Source organism: Patella vulgata, chromosome 3 (assembly GCF_932274485.2).
Source record: "Patella vulgata chromosome 3, xgPatVulg1.2, whole genome shotgun sequence".
NCBI lineage: Eukaryota > Metazoa > Mollusca > Gastropoda > Patellidae > Patella > Patella vulgata.
The window spans coordinates 80,107,964-80,132,693 of NC_065881.2; the positions used below are offsets into that span (position 1 = coordinate 80,107,964).

Genomic DNA, 24,730 nt, shown 5'->3' on the forward strand with positions numbered 1-24,730 from the left:
CCTAGGTTTAATCTGTGCTCTAATTATTTGTAATTCAAGGCTGTTTTAATCTCATGTTTTCTTAATTGACACCTTTCAAATGAAATAAAACAGGGTTTAACGTCCTACTTTACTGCACCAGTTGGGATAATGAAGATGAGCTTACACCATACAGTGTGCTATGAGGGAAATCTAGCCCAGACAACGGCACTACAGGGGTTTTGATTCCCTGGTTGTACGTGACAAGGAGTAGGGTCGCCTGTCCAACCTCGTGGGTTTTCTCCGGGTCCTCCGGTTGCCTCGCACTGCTAAAGACCCCTACCTCTCTTTCTCTTTCATTATGTGTCTACATTTGTTAATATTATTTTAGTTTAAAGAAGCAGCTACATTATGTCGATCTCCTAATGGTGAATGTGATTTAGCTGAGTTTTGTTCTGGAGCCAGTGAATATTGTCCAGATGATATTTATAAACAGAACGGATTGTCTTGTGGTGATTCACAGGTAAGTGATAAGTTCCGATGACTTTTCTTCTGGGTAAAAGATAACCAGAAAGTCTTGTATTTAAAGATGAGTTGGCTGACCAGTTTTGGGGAGTTGGGATGGTCTTGTGATCTAGATGGCCGGTCAGCTTGGGCTTGCGGTCGGGGTTTAGATCCATGGTGTTAGCGTATGTAGCTTGGAGATAGGGGCGTTCTCCATCTCTTGAGTTTACCCCTAGGACTCCAGTTTCCTCCCACAGAAAGATAATAAAAATAAGTCGACTTGCGTGCGATATCACACTCGGTGGAAGCGAACGGTAAAAACTAATAAAAGAAGAGGATAGACAGAGGTCATTAAACTTATTTCGATATGACCTTGGTGGTCCTGATTCAGTGATTCACTTAATTGTCTTCAGTTGATCAAAACACACTAACTTTAATATTGAAAATACTGAAATGAGCTAAACTTCTAACCCAATATTATCCATAATATGCGAAATTAAAAATGTGAATTAGAATTCAATATTTGTCTGTTTCAATCAATGCTAAATTTGTTATCTTACTGTGAAAATATGGGATCCTCATATCCAATATTTAAGATTGAATCAGTGCACAACATCATGTAATCTATGAACATAATGGTTTCAAACGCCATTTGTAATGAACAAAGAAAAACATATCCCAGAAGTAGATAAAAATATCTGATTTATAAATAACAAAAAAAAACCCCAAAAAATACGACCTGTGTAGAATGGACTAAACAGGCACAAATGTCTGTAATTCAATTTGGACTGTTTTCATATTTCACCGAACATGATTGATTAGAAATTACAATAAAAATTTTGAAAATTGAATGTAAATCACTTTATATACATTCATATTATATGTGCTTTTAGATCCATTTACATCTGTTTTAAGGTTCCAAAGAATAGGGGGATCACGGTGGCTAAGTGGGTACAACACTGGCTCGCTAGCCTGGAGGTCGGGTGTTCGAACCCTGCATTGACCAAGAAAGTTCGTCCAGATTTTCCAGCATGGTTCCCCCTTGTCAGTGATGCAGGATGGTGGGCCGGGGTCCTGTGTACACATTGGCGTGCAAGTAAAAGATCCCTTGACAGTTGGAATTTGATATAAGAGTAGGCCGTAGTGCTGCTGACCGGGCAAAATTTCCCTCATAGCACACTGTATGGCGTACGCCCGTCTTCATTAGCCCAGTTTGGAGCAGAGCATTAGGACGTTATACCTCATTTCATTTCCAAAGAATAGAGCTATACACCCTTTAAGGTACCTACAATGCCATTATGATTCTACTATTACTCATATTAATTTGTTTTATTTTATTTTAGTCATATTGTTATGAAGGTAATTGTAATACCCATTCTAGTCAATGTAAGTTATTATGGGGTAGTACAGGACGAGCATCAGATCCAATATGTTATCAACAACTCAACATGCAGGGTACACATGATGGTAATTGTGGATATAACTGGACTAGAAGTTATTATACTAGATGCCATAGAGAGTAAGTTGGGGTATTAAATCAACTATTTATACATTTCATCTAGTTCCAAACACGTACGGGGGGTTGGATGGCCAAATGGTTAGCACGTGTGCGCTGTATCATAAGGTCTGTCATTGAGTTAACTGGCGTGGTTTTGAATCCCCGGTTGTACATGACATGGAGTAGGGTCGCCTGTCTAATCTCTTGGCTTTTCTCTGGTTTCCTCCCACTGCTAAAACCCCCTATGTGCAAGCAGAATATTGAAATAAAATTGAACCATGTGTTAGTCCCGAAATGACCTAGTTTGTGTCGAGTGGATGTTAAAAGCCATTACTATGTTGGAAAATCTAAAGTTTTGGCCTTTGTGACAGTTGATTTTGGCTGTTATGGTTTATGGCCGTTACAACCACATCCTAGGTAACCTATCATAATTCAGACTCACATTGTTAATTATTGGGGTAGTTATTGCCCCTAATTCGAATAAGTTATTTTATAACAGACAACTTTAAGTAGATGATGTCATAGAGAGTAAGTTGTCGTATTAAATCAACTATTTATATTTTGCGGAGGGCCTAACAAGGACAGCTGTCTAGTCCTTCGGATGGGACGAAAAACCGAGGTCCCGTGTACATATTGGCGTGCACGTAAAAGATCCCTTGGCAGTTGGAATTCGATATAAGAGTAGGCCGTAGCGCCGCTGTCCGGGCAAAATTTCCCTCATAGCACACTGTATGGCGTATGCCCGTCCTCATTAGCCCAGTTTAGGAGCAGAACAGTAGGACGTTAAACCCCATTTCATTTCATTTCATTTATATTTTGTGTAAATGAAATTAGAAATTTGTGAGTAGCTAGTGGCCATCCCAGATTTCTCTCGTGAAGCGACTACTTTTGTTCAGTTACAACTCATCAGGTGAGATTGTGCGGATGTTCCCTTTAAATAGTTGTCAGGGACCGTCCAGATCTAAACAAGCAACGGTCATTTAATTGCAAACTGTGTTGGATAATCTAAATTTTTTTCTGTTGTGACCAAAGTCGATTTTGGCTGTTATGGTTTATGGCCGTTAAGACCACATCCTAGGTAACCTATCATAATTCAGACTCGCATTGTTAATTATTGGGGTAGTTATTGCCCCTAATTCGAAAAAGTTATTTTATAACAGATAACTATGGGTAGATCATAAGGGAGAAAACCTAACAAATATTACCTTTGACTCATGACCTGAAAAATCTTTAAAAATACCCTTTTAAAAGCTGCTGATTGGCAGATGTATGTTGCCTGATATTGCTATATTTTAAAATAGAGATACATTTATATAGCTGAATTACAGGGATTAACATAGTTCCTTTCTCAAAATCTTAGGCAACATGACAAATGTGATTTGTAAACTAAAAGTATCGAGATGCCTTTCCATTCAAGATCTTCAAGCTTAAAAGTGTGAATGTTAACTCGTTCTTTGGCAGCCTTTGGGCTTAGCTTTATTTTATATCAGCTTCCACCTAAGTGATATCGCAGACAATCCTGTCCCTTAAGTCGTTGGGAGACCACAATACAGGCGACGTCATAGATGGACTGGAGTTATTTCACCAGAGTATCTTCTTCCGTAACATATGAACAGGACTGACAAACGTGAAACAATAAATAATTTTGATATTTTATTTTATGTTCCAGAGATGTAATGTGTGGATTGTTACATTGTGTACATCTGAAAGAGAAACTGATGTTTTGACATTTTTTTTATGTTCCAGAGATGTTATGTGTGGATTATTACATTGTGTACATCTGAATGAGAAACTGATGTTTTGGCGTGATTCTTTAGCTCATACTATGCGTGCCTCCTTCCTGACTCGTGGTAATACACAGTATGTATGTCGATCAGCCATGTTGGATGTTGGTATTGATATGCCTGATCCAGGTATGGTTCCAGATGGAGCAAAATGTGAGGACGATAAGGTAAAAAAATATTATTTTAATGATACAAATTTGGGTTTTCATTTGGCAGTCACTGTGGCTCTATGCATTCTATCCCTGTGTTGGCCTAGAAAGTTTGGTGCGATTTTGCAGTGTGGCTTTCCCTTGTTAGTGGTTCATGACAAGGAACAGTCTCCAGTGGTTCAGATGGAACTAAAAACCAAGGTCGCATGTACACATTGGCATGCACGTAAAACAATTTTAAACTAGACACAAGTAAATATTATATGATTTTGGGTGATTTTATATTAATTTTTACGAATTTTTAGACAAAGATTTGATATTAAACGAATGTGAAAGAAATTAGTGCTAAATACACAAGATTAAATGATACCCAGATTACAGTGAATAAAACTGGTGAAACATTGGATAACAACAGAATTAACATTTGATGTATTTTCAACCCTAAAATATAATTTAGTCAAATTATGGAATTTGTTGGAGTATTACTTGACTAAGTTATGAAATCAAAGCGTTCAACTATTTGGTAATAACAAAAGACAGTAAGAAAGAAGAATTGACGTGAGATTAACTGTCAATTTTTAATAAGTGCATTAAACCCACATTAAACTATGAATTATTTTTTGTTATTTGTAGATTTGTGTGAATCAGAAATGTGTGCCTATAGCTAAACTACCAGTAGCTGAATGTCGTACAAATTGTGATAATCATGGGGTATGTATAGATTGTTATCATCCACTATAACTGATACTTATGACGTTATTGTTGATCAGGGGGGTTGGATGGCCGAATGGTTAGCACATGCGAGTAGGCCTGTCATTGAGTCAGCTGGTGTGGTTTCAAATGCCCGGTTCTATGTGACAAGGGGTAGGACCGTCTGTCCAACCTCGTGGGTTGTCTCCGGGTCCTCCGGTTTCATCCCACTGCTAAAGACCCCTACGAGCAAGCAAATTATTGAAATAAAATTAAACCATATGTTAGTCCCCAAATGACCTAGTTTGGGTCTTTTATTGCAAAAAGTAGGATGTTAACCCCTTTCCAAATAATTTTCTATTAGTATAAGTTTGGTCTATGTATATATTTATTGTAGGTATGTAACTCTAAAGGTAATTGTCATTGTGAAATTGGTTATGCTCCACCATTGTGTAATAAACCAGGTTATGGTGGAAGTATTGACAGTGGACCTGCTAGTAACGAATACGGTATGTAAACATTATTAGCAAAATAAAATTCATTCATCCCAGGCAGCAGGTAGGTGATGAAAATAAAAGGATCTTGTCTTAAACAGAATACAAGTTAATATTGTTACCTGTATCATTGGGTCAAATACCTTGAGGTTTTAACCCCAGGCATGGATGTAACTACTGCTTCTCCAGATTTTCTGTTTCCTCATATTTTTAGATATCCATGTGCACACATGAATTATTGAAATAAAAAGTTACTAAATGATTTAGTTTGTGTATGGTGGACATTAAATCCCATTTCTCTCTGTTTCACTAGAATGTAATGTTCCTGACCGAAATTCTATAGTTAAATTTAAATTTTGTGTGTCCTTTCATTGGTTGTTAGTGCGTAATCACATCACAGCAGTTTCCATAGGTCAATAATGTGTAATCACATCACAGCAGTTTCCATAGGTCATTAATGTGTAATCACATTACAGCAGTTTCCATGGGTCATTAATGTGTAATCACATCACAGCAGTTTCCATAGGTCATTAATGTGTAATCACATTACAGCAGTTTCCATGGGTCATTAATGTGTAATCACATCACAGCAGTTTCCATAGGTCGTTAGTGTATAATCACATCACAGCAGTTTCCGTAGGTCGTTAGTGTGTATTCACATCACAGCAGTTTCCATGGGTCATTTGTGTGTATTCATTGTTTATTTGCATATGTATTTGATTTATAGTAATATTAATGTTTTATTTCAGTAAATATCAAGTTATTAGTGGGACTGTTGGTATTTTTTATGTTATTATTACTAGGAATTATTATATTCCTCCTGTATTTCTATCGACAACGGATACAAAAATGGTGGAAAACTGTACCACAATTTCAGTATGTATTATATTTATATTCTTTACTTCTGTAAAGCTTGTTTTTGTATCCTACAGAAAAACAAAAGATTTAAATTTAATCGGAAATCTTCCAATAAATGGCCATAAGTGGCTTATATGCATTAGGCAGTTTGGTTACACTTTGTTGGTCCCAAATCTTTCAAATAAAGCAGGGGTAAGGATTATCTGAGGACCACAATATATTTTTTGTGTGGCTTAAAGATACATTATGGAATTTAGATAAAGAGCTGGCAGTTCTCACTATAATAGTTAAAAACTAGATAATGTAAAGGCAATTTGCGTAAAATTTCAGTCAAATTGATCCACTATGAACCGAGAATTAAGCAATTGAAATTTTGGCCAAGCCTCGATCATCATTACTAAAGTCTGTACAATAAAACACATAGTCTCGATCATCCATTTAATGGTTAAATTATGAATGGAAGTCGAGTAGCAAATGGGATCATAATCCAATTAATATCGCAGGCTAGTATATACTTACTGTTTTGGACTAAAATCGTCAACTAGCTTAGTGTCTGTTCGCAAGTGGAGCTAATTGTACACAGAGTTTAAGTTTATTATGACTGTTGGCTTGTTTTAAGAGTGATCTTTCATATATGAACTCTTTCGTTCAGTTATTTTATTTTTGTACATATTAACTTACATACCATTTATTATTTTAGGGCTCCTATGAAACCAATATTTAAGAAACCATCTTCAGACAATAATACAAAACGACCAGCAACTTCTGTCAGTCATCAGAGAGTTGTCCCCCCTCCTCAAACAGATCCATCTCAACCAATACTCTCCAACTCGGCCAATCGTAAATCAAAAGTTGTCATTAGCAACCCAAGTCAACAGAAACCACTCGTACCCAAACATGAAAGTCGCCCGAAATCTCCAATCAATAAATATAAAAATCGTGATGAGCCCGCTACATCTCGATTCACGCCAGTTGAAAAATTCAAGAAACCGGATCCAGTGGACAAGATTAGTAAATTTGTTCCTGAGAATCAAATATTTAAACCAGAACCCAAAACTAATACACAAGCCACCACTTCAAAACCGAAAGAACCTGCACCTATTTCATGGAAAGATGTCCCCCTACCCCCTAAGCCTGTAACGACCCCAAAATCGGAGAAGAAAGCATTAATTGAGAAGAAACCGGCTCCACCTGTCGTGCAGCCATTGTCACCTAAATCTGAACGTTTAATGAAAAGAGAATCATTTACAGGAGCCGATATTTCTCATCCCGTTCTAGTCAGCACCACAAATCGTAATTCTAACATGTTTGATGACCTGCCTGATACACTACCGAGGGGATCCCATATTTCAAGATCTCCTAGTGCCCGAGGTCCCCCTCCCATTCCCCCTCACGGTCAAAAAGTGAAACGCAGCATGTCTGATAGAACTCCGACACATCGCAGCCCTGTACGACCAGCGTATTTAGCCACTCAGGAAGAAGAGGAAGCATCAGCTGGTAATAGACCAGCTAAGTCAGTACTAGATAAAGTTATCTCTCCTCCCATAGCAGGAGGTGTTCCACGTTCAAGATCTCCAGCAGCCACAGCATCATTCCGTTCTAAATCTCCGCCTTCACGACCTCTGCCCCCAGAGCCTCGTGTTCAGCTCCCGCCTAAACCAAAAATGGAAGAAAATATCCTTTCTGAAAATTCGGGAGTTTACATGAATAGTCCAGCTGTCATTTGTGGAGATTTACTAGACGATATTAACCAGTATTTAAATAATCACACTATAGACGATAAAAATCAAGATCAACCAGTCACATACACTAATATACCAGATGGTAGTAAAGCCACTCAATCGTCAAATAAAAAAACAGAGAACAAACCATCACAAGTAGCACCTGTTAATAAATTCTCACGTTCACGAAATGCTGTTACTAAAGACACAAAGACTGATAAACCTGGACTAAAGACTCAATCGTCAAGTGTATCAAAAGCACAAAGCGATGTAAAACCAGTTGTAGCTAAGAATAAACCAGAGTTGCAGAAAACAGCTGTCAATAGGACGACAACACAAAGTAAAAATCAAACTGTGCCGAAAAGTGTGGCAAAGCCAGGTGAAAAATCTCATGTGTCGCGTATAAACAGTCCAACAAAACCGGCTACGCCGCCAAAATCTGCAGCAGTTCGCGCCAAATCACCTACAGGTGTAGCACGTTCTGCATCACAAGTCACAGCGCTAGCAGCCAAATTTAGTAAAGAACAGTCGCAGGATAAAGCGTCATCTACAGAAATTAAACCAACACCTAATAGATCTATAAATAAACCGAAACCAACAGCTAAAAAAGTTCAAAGTTTCAACGTTTGATGTTGAGGATTTTTTATGTTCGCTGCTTTGGCTGGCTTTTCAATGTTTTTTTTTTTTAAATTTTTCTTGTTGATTTTGTTATTTGTAAATAGACATTATGCAATAGTGATAATGTATATAAATGATGATTACGCTTGAACTAGATCAGTGATATTCGACACATGCTTACATAACAGTGATGTTTTAAACTCTTTTAATGCCCAGCCGTTATTAGTGAATTTTCTTTTGTGCTATTTAAAAATTTACGTTGATCCAAGGCATGTTAAAGATGAGAGCCATTTCCAACTCTTATCAATGCCAGGCTGCTATTTGTGAATTTTTTTGTGCTATTGAAAAATTTACGTTTATCCAAGACATATTGAAGACGAGCCTTTTCAAACTCTGTCAACTCGTAGTTGCTATTTGTGAACTTTTTTTTGTGCTTTTTGAAAATTTACGTTAATCCAAGACGTAATTAAGAACAAGATCGGTTTTGGGGATTGTTCTAAATATTAAGAGAAAAAGAGTTGTTTATAAAATCTGTATAATTAGTCATCTTTAGTGCCAAGATAAATTTCATCAAATAAATCATTTGTAAACTTGAGAGATTTTATACTTAAGTTATTAAAAATGACATTTGTTAATTTAGGAGGCTTTATCCTTAAGTTATTAAAAATGACATTTGTTAACTTAAGAGGCTTTATTCTTAAGTTATTAAAAATGACATTTGTTAACGTCTGAAGTTTTACGTTATTTAATATGACATTTGCATCATGAACAAATCATACATAATCTTGTGAATACGTATTCTTTTTCGAGGAGTCTATTTTTAGACTATCCAGGGCGGTTGGAAATTCCCACACACTGAGTTAAATGCCACAAGGGTAAGGGTGTTGGCTAGGGTTAGGTTACCCTACCAGAATTCCTGATAGATAGGATTTCCATGTGAAAATGACCATGCCACGAACAACCCTGTGTCTTGCCGTATCAATAAACAGTGAAATAAATTAAAATTTCAAGACAAAATTTAGGAATAGATGTTAAAAACATTATGTCTTACAATATAATGATATATACATTGAAATAGAGAATAGATATATATATATATAGAAAGTTGTATATATGTATTGATTTAGGATCAAGCTTTAATTAGAATATAAATGATGATGTAAGATAATTTCATTATAGCCTGTTTTAAATTAATGATCATATACATTGCCCTTATTTCAGCTAAACATGTACTTTAGTGATCTTGTATTTTTCAGGGGGGAGGTTGAATGGTTAGCAGGTGCGTGCTGTATCATAAGGTCTGTCATTGAGTCAACTGGCATGGTTTCGAATCCCTGGTTGTACGTGACAAGGAGTAGGGTCGTCTGTCCAACCTCGTGGGTTTTCTCCGGGTCCTCCGGTTTCTTCCCACTGCTAAAGACCCCTACGCGCAAGCGAATTATGGAAATAAAATTGAACCATGTGTTAGTCCTGAAATGATCTAGTTTGTGTCGAGTTGATATTAAACCCCATTTCTCTCTCTGTATTTTTCAGACAATATCTAACTTTTTATGGTTTAACCCTTGTTAAAATGTACTCCGATTGATTGTTTAATATTTAATCAAGAAAAAAACAAGGGGTGCCCTGAGGCTCGAATTTGGCTTATATGGGTAGCACAAGCCAAGGAGTGACATAGGCCTCTTGGCAGGCTAGATCTATTTGTTAAGGCCAACTCAATTTTCGTCAAGGTCGCTACGATGTAAATAAGGTTAGGGCACGTAATTGTTGGCAAAATTGTAGGTTAGGGTTGGGTTAAGCATTAAAACTAGGTACAGGGTTAGGGTTAGGGTTGGGATTAGTGCTAGTCCTGTTTTACATCTCGTGACCTTTGACCAAACTTGAAGTTGGCCTTATCAAATAGATCTAACCCTTGGTGGCATGGTTATACATCTTCCGGTGTTTGATTTATACTACTTATTTCTTATACGATAAGAAAGCATTGCAGGCCTCGACCATTATAGCTCCTGGATAACTCCTGGTAAACAGCTAGTATATCATAGAATTAGATAAAGTAGAACATAGTTTACGTAAGAGTAATGTATACAGTCCTAATACTTGTTTATATTAATATTTGAAACTCATATTACACATACTTGTTTATGTTAATATTTGAAACTTGTATTACATATACTAATGATATTTATTGAATACTCCCTTATGGTATTGTGATTATTAATTCCGAGAATTTCTTGGGCAGTTATTTAGCGGAAATTGACATAATAAGATAAAACCAATTTTTAACCATCTGTTTTGAGATGTAAATGTCTGGAGGATAACTGACTGTTTTTGATAAGGTATTCTGTGATCAATGGCTTTAGGTTCAGTAGGAAGCATTAAATTATCAAATTTTTGAAGATATTTTAAACGATGTCATGTTCTAACACTTTATATATAGCAATTGTCAGAAAATATTTTAAAGATCAAAGAACTTTTAAGTAACATTGTGTGTAGTATTGTAAAAATATTGAGATTTAGTTGTTATTAGCAGTTAAAGGACAATGTTTCCATCAGAGTGACATAGTTGATACTGGTATCTGGACGACCAAAAATTACTGTTACTTAGACGGTCTTAGATATGTGAATAGCTCTCCATATATAATAGAACTGTTTACTAGTTCTTCGAGGTGTCACTGGTGTTCTCTTGACTCTGGCGGTCTAAGGATCCAGAGTTAGGGCTGTTTCAGGCTCTCCCGTCAAAAGGCAAAACCTAGTAACTCACTTTTTTCTTATTTTGAGAAAACAAAGGAAAACGTAATGAATGAATATTAAACGCCAGCTCATCCATTGATTTGACTATTGAGTTACTAGGTTTTGCTGTGGTATACTAGGCAAATGAAGGAAGTTGCTAGGTTGTGTCATGGGTGTAACTGCTTACAAAATCAAAAGATTGGAATATCTAGTACAACAACAGGAGGCACATACCCTAGTAACTACAAATTTGGTCATAACTCAATTTTGATAAAAAAGTGAGTTACTAGGTTTTGCTTTTTGACGGGAGGGCTGTCAAAGTATAAATGGGTTAAATTATCGATCACATAAGTAGAAAAGGTGAACGGGACATTGTCCTTTAAACTTGCAGGTTAACTCTTTGATAAGTATTAATTCATAAATCATCCTACTTCTTACAAATGTTAATTATTTCACCATAATAAACCATACTTTCATTTCCATAAATTATACAAGTTGATGGTGATTTTGATGGTGATTTTATTAATTTAGATAACATAGAATCTCATTGGATATAAAAGAATCAGTAATACTAGTCCAGACATTTTATATTGTCAGTCATTTTTATATATACCCACATTTAATGTGAACGTATAGTGTTGTCACCTGCATCTGTTGTCCATTCACAATTGCTTGTGAACACTCTGCAGGTCAGAGCTCTTGTTAGATTTTTCTCAAATTTGCAGGGATGCTTCATTTGGTCATAAGAAAGAAACTTGTCGAAATTTGCAAATTTTGGTGTTTATTTTCATATTTAAGTTTATGAGTGTGATCAGGATTGAGTATTGATAGAATTGTATATAACTTGGTGAGATTGGCTATCTTGAACCATGAAGGGAAGCACTATCCTAGATCACAAACCACAAGAGTTACCCCCCCTGTTTATAGTCAAATTTATGAAATCTTATGATCACAATAGAAGATAGAATTTTTTTAAAACTTGGTGAGATTGTTCATGAGGCATAGAAAGAACCCAAATAAATTCAAAAATTTTTGGATTTTAAATTTTGAACTAGTCATATCTTTACTGCTAAAACTTGGACCAAAGTTCATAGTGAATGTTTGTAAAACTTGCTCTGCAGGATTTGTTAATAATGTTCTGCTCCTGACTGGGCTAATGAAGACGAGCATATGCCATACAGTGTGCTATGAGGGGGATTTTTGCCCGGACAGTGACTCTAATCGAATTCCAACTGCCACAGGATCTTTTACGTGTATGCCTATGTGTACACAGGACCTGTTTTTTTTTGTCCCATCCGAAAGACTATACATTGTCCCTTGCCAGGCCCTCTGTTCTGTTCCACTGACAAGTGGGAACCACGCCTGAAAATCTGGAGGAATTTTCTCGATCCAATGCAGGGATCGAACACCCGACCTCCAGGTTAGCGAGCCAACGTCTTACCCGCCTAGCCACCATGGTTCCAAATGTTTTTAGTGCTAGAGTAGATGACTTGGCTAGTGGTGGGTGAATAGGGGTCTCGTAGTCAGCCCCCATCTATGTTTTTATCATGTTATCCTATATTCTCTATATATTCCTTGTAGGCCTAGTGGAGGCCTTCGTATATTATACATCCTTATACACTTTAGATATTATTACATTATACTCATATTTACTCATTTTATTTCTTTGTCTCAAGTCATATTTGCATAATTTTTGATAAAATCATTACTCATATATTTTACATTCTGTTTTGACAACCTAGCTAATTTTGTTAACCTTAACTTACAAAATATTATACAATTAATTAGTAATGGAGAAATTAACTATCGGTAGATCTTAATACCTAAGCAATATTATTCATATGAGGAATTTTGCGAACTTCATCATTTTAAACTTTCAACAAAAATAATAAAGAATTTCTATAATTTTTATTAAACAGAATTTTTTCATACTGTGTTGATGATTTTTATAATGACAATTTTGTTATGTTTTGATCATATGTGCATTACTCTGGTGTTGTGGATGTGGGTCTGTGCAATGAATTATGAAGTTACTACTCTTGGCAGTTAACACTGTAATCCAGACATCATTCAGTCTTGTGTATCTAGCATTAATTTCTTTCACATTCGTTTAATATCAGTTCTTTGTTTAAAAATTCGTAAAAATCACTCAAACTCATCAAATTTGTTTTTGTGTCTAGTTTAAACTGACTGATTAATTTTGATAATGAGTGTCCAATTTACAAGTATTTCATTTCCTGACCATTGTTTAAAAATTAATCATTAGACATCAATAATCAATTGGGTTGTTTATTTTTTAAACAGTGATCGAGAAATTAAACGTTTGTAAATTGGACACTCATCATCAAAATTGAATGGTTAGCTTTAAACTGGACACAAGTACAAATTGTGTGAATTTTGGTGATTTTAAATGATTTTTACGAATTTTTAAACAAGGATTTGATATTGAATAAATGTGAAAGAAATTAGTGCTAGATACACAAGATTAAATGATACCTGGATTACAGTATAATCTATGTTTTTATTTTTTAGCTTATTAGGTTATGAAGATTCATTTCATTATTGTTTATCAAAATTTGTCACTTGTGAGTTAAATTTTAAGTTATTTTTAGCTTATTAAATAAATCTATATTCTACACTTGCATGTTGACATTTACAGCTTGATAAATGGATTGAGTTAAATGATTGTCAGCCACAGCTATAAATACATTTATTTATTTAAATTCATTGTATGATATACTGTGTAATTATTTGAAAACATATTATTATTCAAAACATCTTGGTTATGAATTTTATTGAAACTTCCATTGGGCATGGTTATTTAGCATCTCAGATGTTGATTTTTTTAGAATTTAAGGGCATTAAGTTTTGTCTGCGATATCACCTCGGTGGAAGCGGACGTAAAACACAACTAACAAGTAGTAGTAGGGAAACAAAAACAAATGACACTTAAATTTAATTTTTTTCAAAATTCAACTGTCGTTGTTTATGAACCGTATTGGACAAACAAGTCTCTTTATCTCTCTATACGCGGGGTTGGTTGGCCGAATGGTTAACGCATGCGTGTTGGATTATAACGTCTGTCATTGAGTCAAGTGACAAGGAGTAGAGCCTCGTGGGTTTTCTCCCATTTCCTCTCACTGTTAAAGACCACAACGTGAATTATTGAAATAAAATTGAACCATATGTTAGTCCCGAAATGACCTAGTTTGTGTCGAGTGGATGTTAAACACCATTTGTCTGTCTCTTTTATCTCTCTGTACCCTATCTTAGGCCAAGCCAATTTCAACTTTTTGTTAAAATTTTGCTTCTAGTTTTGTGGAGAGAAAAAAATAATTTCTAAGCAAAAAGTACTTGTTTGCTGTTTTCGAGAGATTTTAGCTCCACAAGTATTTATCTATCAAGATCCCGAAGGATTAGAAATTTATTTGGTTTGGCCTTTAAGTCGAATAATTATAAATTGACAAAAGGTTTTCTATTTTGTAGAACAAATAATTTTCATTGCATAATTTAGTCAGGATGGATGCTTTTTGCCAGCCCTAACTGAAATTACCTCCACTTTAAAGAAAATGACATTATTGCATTTATTCATGACTAGATCTATTTGTTAAGGCCAACTCAATTTTCATCAAGGTCGCTGAGATGTAAATAAGATTGTTAGCGAGATTGTAGGTTAGAGTTAGGGTAAGCGTTAGAGCTAGGTCGTAGGTCCAGGTTAGGCTTTGGATTAGCGCTAGCTCTGTATACATCGTGTGACCTTTGACCAAACTTAAAGTTGACCTTATCAAATAGATCTAACATTTATACATCATTATATAACATGTCCTATTTATCTTTTATTATATAACTTTATGTAATATATTACCTACATCATTATAGCCTAGAGTATCAATTTAAAAAAATGAGTAATTAGGATTTTTTTTCTTGATCATTATTCCACATTTTATTGTGCAATAAATGCATTGATTTTTCATATATATTTGTTTATTATTTTATTTGATTTTAAGCAGATTGAAATGAAGGCTTATTAAATAGATTTGCCTTGTTATGGGCATGACAGTATTGTCAACAGGGCTGATATGACCAGAATCAAGGACCTGCAATAGACTTTTTACCTTAATTAGTACAGGGGGTTCTATGGCCGAATGGTTGGCATGTGCGCGCTGTATCGTAAGGCCTGTCATTGAGTCAACTGGCATGGTTTCGAATCCCTGGTTGTATTTTACGTGGGTTTTCTCCGGTTTCCTCTCACTGCTAAAGACCCATAAACGAAAGCGAATTATGGAAATAAAATTAAACCATATGTTAGTAGTCCCGAAATGACCTAGTTTGTGTTGAGTGGATGTTAATCCCTCTCTCTCTCTCTCTCTCTCTCTCTCTCTCTCTCTCTTTCTTAACTAGTACCAATCTCCTTGAGAGATCATTCCATAAGGAAGAAAAACTTTCAACTGCTATCCTTCTATTGGGTAGTAATATTAATATTGTATTGATCTTGTAAGGCTTCAAAAACAAATAACATGTCTGAAGCACAGTTGGAATATCAGGCAAAAATTAGCCCCAAGCTTGCAATATTCAACAATTAAGCTTATTATAGTTGCATTCCGTTTAGATCTGTAACTGAGTCAGGGGGTTGAGTGGTCGAATGGTTAACTTGTGCACGTTGGATCAGAAGGTCTGTCATTGACATTGAGTCTGGTTTCGATTCCCGGCCCACTTGTACGTGGCAAGGAGTAGGGTCGCCTGTCCAACATTGTGGGTTTTCCCCGGGTCCTCCGGTGTACTCCCGCTGCTAAAGACCCCTACGAGCAAGAAAATTATTGAAATAAAATTGAATCATATGTTAGTCCCGAAATGACTTAGTTTATGTCGAGTCGAGTGGACGTTAAACCCCATCTCTCTCTCTGTCTCTCTCTCTCTCTCCCACTTCTAAACACTAACTAAAAACCTATAGTCCAACACCACAAACTACTGAAATAAAAATGGTTCATATATTAGTTCCGAAATGACAGAGTTTCTTTAGTCGATATTAAACCCCATTTATCTCTCTCATAATTTATCGATGGCAATAAAGTTAATTAATCAAGTAATTAAAGGGAGATAACTGCAAAAATGACTGTGTCGTATTTCTTATCAAAAATGTTTGTTTTACTTATGTAGTTACAGAGTCAGATATGTAACGGTTTTATATAGGATGTGAAATTAAAACTAATATTTATCTAAAACGACATCAGAGTCCAGAATGATAACAATTTGCATTTGTTTACGTGAAGAGAATAATTAAACATATTTTGTTATTTGGATTTGTCTCCCTTTGTAGAAAAGTGCGAATTCCATTTTCTGGACCGTGATGAAATGTTTTGTCAAAAATAAGCAAATTTAAAAAATCATGATGATTTAGATCTTATGATGTTTCTCACTGTGACAATAATTAGCAACTTCAGATAATTAATTTATTTACGACATAATTGACTCCTTCAATTGATGTCGTAATTTTTGACCATACCATAAACGAGTCGCTGCGCAGAAAATCATGAATTGACTTCTCTCAGAAATATGTAAATATTGACGAATTTAAAGAAATTTTTTAAGAAATGGATGAATCAGTAGAGGCCATGGAGCCTGAATCCGTGGAATCTGGAGTCGTCGATCCACCGGAGAAGAATTCCGCGCCATTGTTACGACCAGGAAGTATGGGTAAGTCGGATTCATTGATAGGGGAAAAAAATATCCAGTTTCACTTTTTTATATTAGGCCTAGTCAGAAAGAACAGTAAAACTAGACCGATGTCGTAATATTTTCGTCTAAGTTGTGGGAATGAATTGAATTGAAACACTTTTCAAAGAAATTGAAATTAATTAATGTTGAATACATATTTAGAATCAGTTTGATTTTCAGATCCATTTTCAGTGGTGCAGGACGGAGGGCCTGACAAGGACAGCTGTCTAGTTTTTTGGATGAGACAAAAAACCGAGGTCCCCTGTATATATTGGAATGCACGTAAAAGATCCCCTGGCAGTTGGAATTTGATACAAGAGTAGGCGATAATGCCGCTGCCCGGGCAAAATTTTACTCATAGCACACTTTAATGGCATATGCCCGTCTTCATTAGCCCAGTATAGGACCAGAACAGTGGGACATTAAACCCCATTTCATTTCATTTCAGATCCATTTTAACATTAAAATTTCTGGATGTACTGAATCCCATTTTTTTTTTGTGGAACTTAAGAGGTTCTGAGCTTTTTGAGTATTTTAACATCAGATAACATTAAAGGCTCAATACCACTCTTGTTGTAACTGAATAATATGTCCCAATCTTTATTCTGGTCAACAAATTGTACTATTTTACAATATTCCAATTAATTGATGATACAAATTTCATCTTAACACACCTTATTTAAAAAATTGAAAAAATTCAACTTAATGATGGTTTGAAACGTCTAACGTAAACCTTTTCAAATGTATCTTCGATTTAAAAATATTTTCGAACCCTCTGGACAAGTAAAATAGGATGTAATGGATAATTTGCACAACAGGTAGGACACTAAAACATCTAGTAATTAGATAAGGATATTATTTATTTTCTGGAGCTGTCAAGCCAGCAAGAGTGGTATTGTCCCTTTAACAAAAATATAATTCCCATTCTCATTCAATTAGCATGATACCTGTACCATGCTATTATTACCAAAGATTAATTCATGAACTTTAAAAATAGATTTTCAGATTATCGAAATTAATGTCAGATAATTCCCCCCAAAAATATGAATCCATGAACTGTGATAAATAGATTTCCTAGAAGTAAGTTACATATAGATTTAAATATGACATGCATAGGCGTTACTCTTAAACTCACTGTTAAATTAACACTTGGCTACACCATAAGAAAATCTGATTCTACAGATCATGTAGAAGGGTGACTCCACAATTTGGCACAAGTATTTTATGGTCGGCCTTTTTGTAAACATGAATTTCTGTATGATTATTTTAATTATCTGTTTTTGCTTTTAGTGATGATGTCTTTAACTGTAGCTGATTATGAAATGCATTATTGGCCAAAACTTCAGGGAGCTATTGACCAACTTCTTACTCTAAAACCAGGAGGATATATTTCTATATCTTATGAACAAATGTATAGGTGAGTGAGGATAATATCAAATATTCATGTTTTTAGGCTGACTGGATGGAAGAATGGTCTAATGCGTGCAATTTGAATTAAATTGAATGACATGAAAGTGGGATAAATACATGTACTTTTCAAACTTCGACTCAAATCGTTGATTTAGGACTCAAAATGTCGGTCAACTAGCTTAGAGCCTGTTCTCAAGTGGAGCTAACTGTAGACAAGCAGCTTAAGTTTAGTATGAATATAGAGCTTGCCCATCACTTATTATGTGTTTTGTTTTTTTTGTTTTATTTTTAACATTATGAATAAACCACCTCCCCATTCCACTTAAAGTCTGATTGTATTGCTGTTGATGAGTAGGAATTTTTTAACTGTCCACTTTTGTTTTTTCATAAAACCTTATAAAAATAACATTTATTTATTTGTCATTTATTTTTTTTTTTTTTTTTTTTTTTATAAATCTAAAACCATATAAAAAAATATATTTATTTTTGTTTATTCTTAAAACCATAAAAAAAAGATATACGCCATATATTTATTTGTCTTTTTTTTTATATAAATAAAACCATATAATAAATAAAATATATTTATTTTTGTTGTTTTCATAAAACTATATTTATTTTTTGTTATTTTCACAAAACTACAATAAGTTTATGTATTTTTGTTATTTTCATAAAACTATATAAAGTGTATTTATTTTTGTTGTTTTCATAAAACTAAATAGGGTGTATTTATTTTTGTTGTTTTCATAAAACTAAATAAAGTGTATTTATTTTTGTTATTTTCATAAAACTAAATAGGGTGTATTTATTTTTTCAGCTGTGTATATAAGTGTGTGTGTAAACAATTTTCCGAGAGATTATACAAAGATTTACTGAACCACATAGAACAACATGTCTGTCATTTGGCTGAACAACTCTCTAACAGTGTAAGTGTAAAAATGTCACCATATGTACGGTTGTCTGCACAAAGAAGCTTAGAAAAAAAGCCAACAAATCTTGGCATCAACATACAGAAAATGTTTGTTTTTTGTAGTTTTTGTGTGAAAAAACCATCGCAATGACAATGTTAGGTCCAATTTTTCTGGTGCCTGTATTTGACAGATAAATACACGTACTGGTAAATGTATTTTGTTGTAGCATGTGACTGTTGAAATGAATGAAAATTCATTCAAGAGTAATTAAGTTTATAAAATTAAAGTCCTTTACAATAACCTAGCTTTTGAGAAAAACATGGGGCACCAATTGTCAATATATTATTCAAATGTCAAGACAAAGCTGCCATCTATACTGTGAACTTAATAATAATGTACAGTATTATTGGATTTATCAAGTGACTGAAAACTAACACAATGTGGTACACATACATGTATCACCAAATGACAACACATCTCCATCTCACTGACTTTTTAGAAATTTTAAGATATTGTTTTATTTTCAGATGCAAGATTCCCGTCATTTTGTAGAAACATTCGCTTTTACAATGAACCAATATTTGCAAGCTTTAGCTGGGATAGTTCCTATATTTAATTATATGGTGAGTTAACGGAGTCCAATACAGTCCACGAGAATCCATTAAGATTACGGATGAAGATGAAGTTGTTATTATAGCTTATTTTGAGGGGTGGGGTTGCCGAATGGTCTAATGTGTAAACTTTAGATCATAAGGTCTGTCACTGCATCAAGTGCTTTGGTTTTGCTTTCACGTTTGTATGTGACAAGGAGTAAGGTCACCTGCCTATCCTCACAGGTTTGCTCTGGGTCCTCCAGTTTCCTCCCACTGCTAAAGACCCTTACATACAACTGCATTATAGAAATAAAGCTCTACCAGATGTTAGTCCAGAAATTTACCTAATTTGTGACAAGTGAAAGTTACTCTCTCTCTCTCTCTCTCTCTCTCTCTCATCGTTTTGTATTTTTGTCTTTCAGAATCGATTTTATGTAGAAAATAAATTAAAAACTGATCTAAATGAAGAATTAAGAAAAATATTCCGTTCACATGTTGTAGATAGTCAAATTACCAAGCTGTTGAGTAAGTAGATTTAAACAAGTTTCAACCAGTCAGGTTTCTCAATACAATTATGCCTTGGAGGATTCAGCTACTGGTCCAGATTCAGTTTAGAATCCAAAGAACCATTCAAACAAAGGTTGTATTGATATTGGACGATTGGATAAGGGTGTGTACTAAAGTATAATTAATAGTCATTGTCTGTGAAACACCGAACCACTTTTCACTTATTTGTATGGTGGTACACCAATGAAAATATCGTTTTTCTGTGTGACAATATTAAATATTTTGACTGTTATTTTCATCCATACAACTATATCTGAAGTGATTTGATGTTTGAGAAAAATGTCTCATAAAGATGACAGCCCTCATTTACCTTGTTTGGGGGGTGGGGGTGGGGGGCTTCATTCTTAGGGTACATTATGGATTCCAAGACACTTATCAGTACTATAGAGATGGGTAGCCTGAAACATTGCAGACAGGATGGATCTCAGTGATTTTTTTTGGGGTAGGGAGGACGTCATCCACAGAAAATAATACAGGTACATCTCCAGGTATAAATAATACAGGTACATCTCCAGGTAACAAACTCTGCAAGACTGTACAAAGTGTATAAAGATTTTCTTCAGGAAATACTGGATTTGCCATATGTATTTATAAGCTCAATCAAATTGCTAAACACAAAAGGAAATTGAATCTAATGTAAAATTAATTTTTTTCTAGATTTAGTGGATGAAGCTAGTAGTCAGCCGTTTGCTATCTCCCCGCCAACCATGGCTAGTTTAATACAAAATTTATTCAATTTAAATTCAGGTTAGTTATATAAATTTTCTCCTGGATTCAGGCCTTTAAAAGCTTTGGTTATGGGAATATGAGAATGGTTAAATGTCTTGAAAGAAGGCCTATTTATTGTTATAATGAAATATTTAAATTTGTTTGCAAAGGTGTGACATCAATAAATTTAAATATTAGATCAATTATGGTGGGTGGTGGTAAGATTTTGCCTCCATATTGATTTGCTTGAAATGATTGCACCATGAGAATATCACATCCTTACCTCACTAGTCTGAAGGTCACGGGTTCGATCCCGGTGTTGGCCGAGAAAGATCATCAGGATTTCCCGGCATGGTTTCCTTTTTTCATTGGTGCAGGATGTAGAGCCTGACAAGGACAACTGTCTAGTTATTCAGATGGGATGATGTGTACACGTAGGCGTGCATGTTAAAGAGCCCTTGGCAGTCGGAATTTGATTTAAGCGTATGCTGTAGCGCAGCTGTCAGAGCAAAATTCCCCTTATAGCACACTATATGGCATATGCCCGTCTTCATTAGCCCAGTTCAGAGCAGAACAGTAGGATGTTAAACCCCATTTCATTTCATTTTGAGATTATATACATGTACATGTATGTGATAATTAAAAAATGTAATTGTGGATCCATTTCAGAATATGTTCATTTAAAGCCTGGATTATTTTCACGATATATACCCAACGTTCTTCCTCCTACTTCTGCTAATCAGATGGAAGCCTATATAGCAGAAGTCAAACAGATGCAGAGTGATATGCACAAAATGCAAGGTTTCAACAGGTAATTAAAAAAACACACTTTTTTTTATACTGGAATCGGACCCACACTGACTCTTGAGAAAGATGCTGGCTCACCAACCAAGAGATTTGAATTCAATCCAGATCTTTGCTAAGAAAGTTCACCCAGGAATTTCTGTGTACATGTTGGTGGCATGTGTAACAGAACCCTTGACACGAAGAGTTGACGGTAAGGCTAGTGTCCAGGCAAATTTCCCTTTTAGTACACTGGGTATGCCTTTCTTCGTTAACCCTGGTGGGTGTAGAAAAATAGGACAGGCCTGAAAATATTCATTTTACCTAACAGAATATCAGGAACTACTTGAAGATACATTATAGAAGATTAGATAAAGAGCTATTAGTTCTTGCTATAATAGTTAAAAAATAGATAATGTAAAGGGAATATGCTGAATATATCAATCAAATTACTTCTCTCTGAGCTGAGAAATCTTCATTTTGATCAGACCGTAGTCTCGATTGTCATTGTTATCATTGTTACGATAATAAACAAAGTCTCAATTATCCATCTTTACAGTTAATCATCAGCGGCTGTTAAACTGCAGATCATATTCAAATCTGTTGGAAATCAGACCCATCAGATGGCTCAAGAGTTGATTATGGTCTTCTCGTGTTAATAAATGTCTAATTAATAGTTTATATGACATTTCAGGCCTAAAGAAAGACCTGCAATAGCCAGATTTAGCTCTTGCATAATGTATGTAAATTACATTTTGTGCTGAACAGATAAAAAGGACAGTTTATTTCATACACATAAACAAAGTTAATTAGATATAAAATGATTTATATTTCAGTAACTGTGATGGGAGTCGTAAACGATCTTTTGAAGAAGATGTGTCAATAAATTAACGTAGAGAAAGAAAGTGACAGACGTGTGATTATATTATTGACTGTTGGAGAGTATTTTACTGTGATATATATAAACAGACAATTTCTTTTCTCGTTCCACAGATTTGACGCAAACAAACAATAAATTAAATAAGTCATTTTGTGAGTGAAGATCTAACTATTTTACGCTGAACTTGTGAGTAATATTGTGTAACGAAAATCCACAAATTTTACCGCAAAACCAAAAGAAAACGTGTGAAAATCCAAAGGTTGAAGACTAAATGCAAATGGACATATTTGTTTGTGTAAAAACTTTTACTCATATGTGTATGTATATATATATATATATATAGACGATCTGGTATTTGATCGTTGCGTTTTATTTGATAACAAATCAATGAAGTTTTGTTGTTATTTTTTGTGCTAATTATCAACTCTATTTAATCAAAGATTTTGTTTTTTTTTTCTTCTGGCTAGTGCTCTCGTAGTGATATGGTGTGTTTCAAGCCATAGCTGCACGCTGACTTAAATTTCATAGGATACAAAAGTTTACAGGGAAAATATTTGAGATATTTATAAAGTGATTATTTGTGTTATATTTATTTTATCTTCTACTATCCCACTCGTGGACTTAAACAGAATAAAAGATTTCCCCTGTTGAAAGTTGTGAATAGAGCATTCGTTATCAATCTCATTAAAACACAGATCATATTCATTTTGTTTTTTATAGTTTAAAATTTCGTTTTACTTGTCTGGAAGAGTTATATTTTGTTTTTATAAGGGATCGGCCAATGAAATGGTCTGTTACAGCGAGTTTTTGGCGTGAGGTGTACGGAACTGTGAGTAACCCACTAGAAACATCAATGCTGATTGGTTAATCAAATGTCTGGCGTCATAGGGTCAAAAGTCGCTTGTATAACCACTGACGCGACCTTCCACTACAACCAGTTAGATCTTCATGTAGTGTAGGCCATCGAAAGTATAAAAAAAAATGAAATATAGATCTGTATTTTAATCCAATTGATTCTTATTGATATTAGGATTTATTACCGTTATAATTTGATATGATATTGATAATTTGATATGATATTGTAATCTATAATGGTCATACAAGAGGCGTTTTTATCCACCACTGATTAGCCCAAGTAATTTGCATCCAGTCAAATTTTCATCTTTAATTTCCATCTAATTCAAATCGCTTACCCTAACCAACAAATTTTTTGACATTGATTTCCAAAGTTATCACCACAAATCACCGCTGGTGCGATTTGACGCTTTGATAGGGTGATAACATGTTTTTTTTCTTTCAACTATGTTCAGCCAGAAGAATTGTGTACAGCTAATCTGCTTTTTACCAAATTCGCCAACTTTGAAATCGACTATACTGTCACATGACATCTCCACTAAATGTCAAATTGATTTGGCAAGTCACCTCACCTCTTGAACAATTCTGAATATAATGGTTTTAGTTGTACCTGACAAAATGTCAGACACTAATGAGCTAGTTCCTAACATTTCCATCTTAATGCCTGATATATTCATAATATCAATAAAAACACAGAAAAAAAGATAAATTTGAGAGAATGTCTCGTTGAATTTGTTATTCTGATAGTAAGACTTTATAAATATTTCAAGGACAGATATTATAATAATGCTCTTGTATTTAGTTAATTGGAAAGGGTTGTTTATGATGCAGGCTACAATTACAATTTATGTTCACAACCTGTATTGTCATGAGGGTTATTCCATTTGGGGTGAGCCAAATGCCCACTTTTTATAAACCCACTACCAACAAAAAATGTATATCTGTTAACCCAGCTTTTATTAGATTTTTTTTGGCATAAAAATAAAAAAACAAAATATGCATAGCTTTTATGAAGACAGAATCCAATTTTACTAGATGGTCTTTACCACTAGATCATTATAAAAAGTGTCATCCCTAACCTCCCTAAGCTATAGATAGAGAAGAGGAGGATGCATGGTAATTATCTATATGTTGAGGTGTGGGTGGTAATGAGCCATAAGCTACATGTATAGGAAGAGGGGTGTGGGTGGTAATTATGTAATTATTTATAGGCTGGGGAGGGGGGGGAGTATGGTGGTAAGCTATAGGCTAAAGAGAGAGGGGTGGAACTTAACTATAGGCAGAGATGTAGGTGGTAATTATCTCTAAGC

General features: G+C 34.7%; 1 protein-coding gene across 1 annotated transcript; it reads left to right on the plus strand.

The window, feature by feature from the left end:
• The first annotated feature begins 16,495 nt into the window (after nucleotides 1–16,495).
• On the plus strand, nucleotides 16,496–23,986 carry LOC126814412 (CDK2-associated and cullin domain-containing protein 1). Its single transcript, XM_050539516.1, has 8 exons — nucleotides 16,496–16,695; nucleotides 18,007–18,133; nucleotides 18,941–19,049; nucleotides 19,562–19,657; nucleotides 20,050–20,152; nucleotides 20,852–20,941; nucleotides 21,572–21,713; nucleotides 22,522–23,986. Exons 1-8 carry the CDS (start codon nucleotides 16,593–16,595, stop codon nucleotides 22,574–22,576), a joined length of 825 nt encoding a protein of 274 aa, XP_050395473.1. The 5' UTR covers nucleotides 16,496–16,592; the 3' UTR covers nucleotides 22,577–23,986.
• The last annotated feature ends 744 nt before the right edge of the window (nucleotides 23,987–24,730 follow it).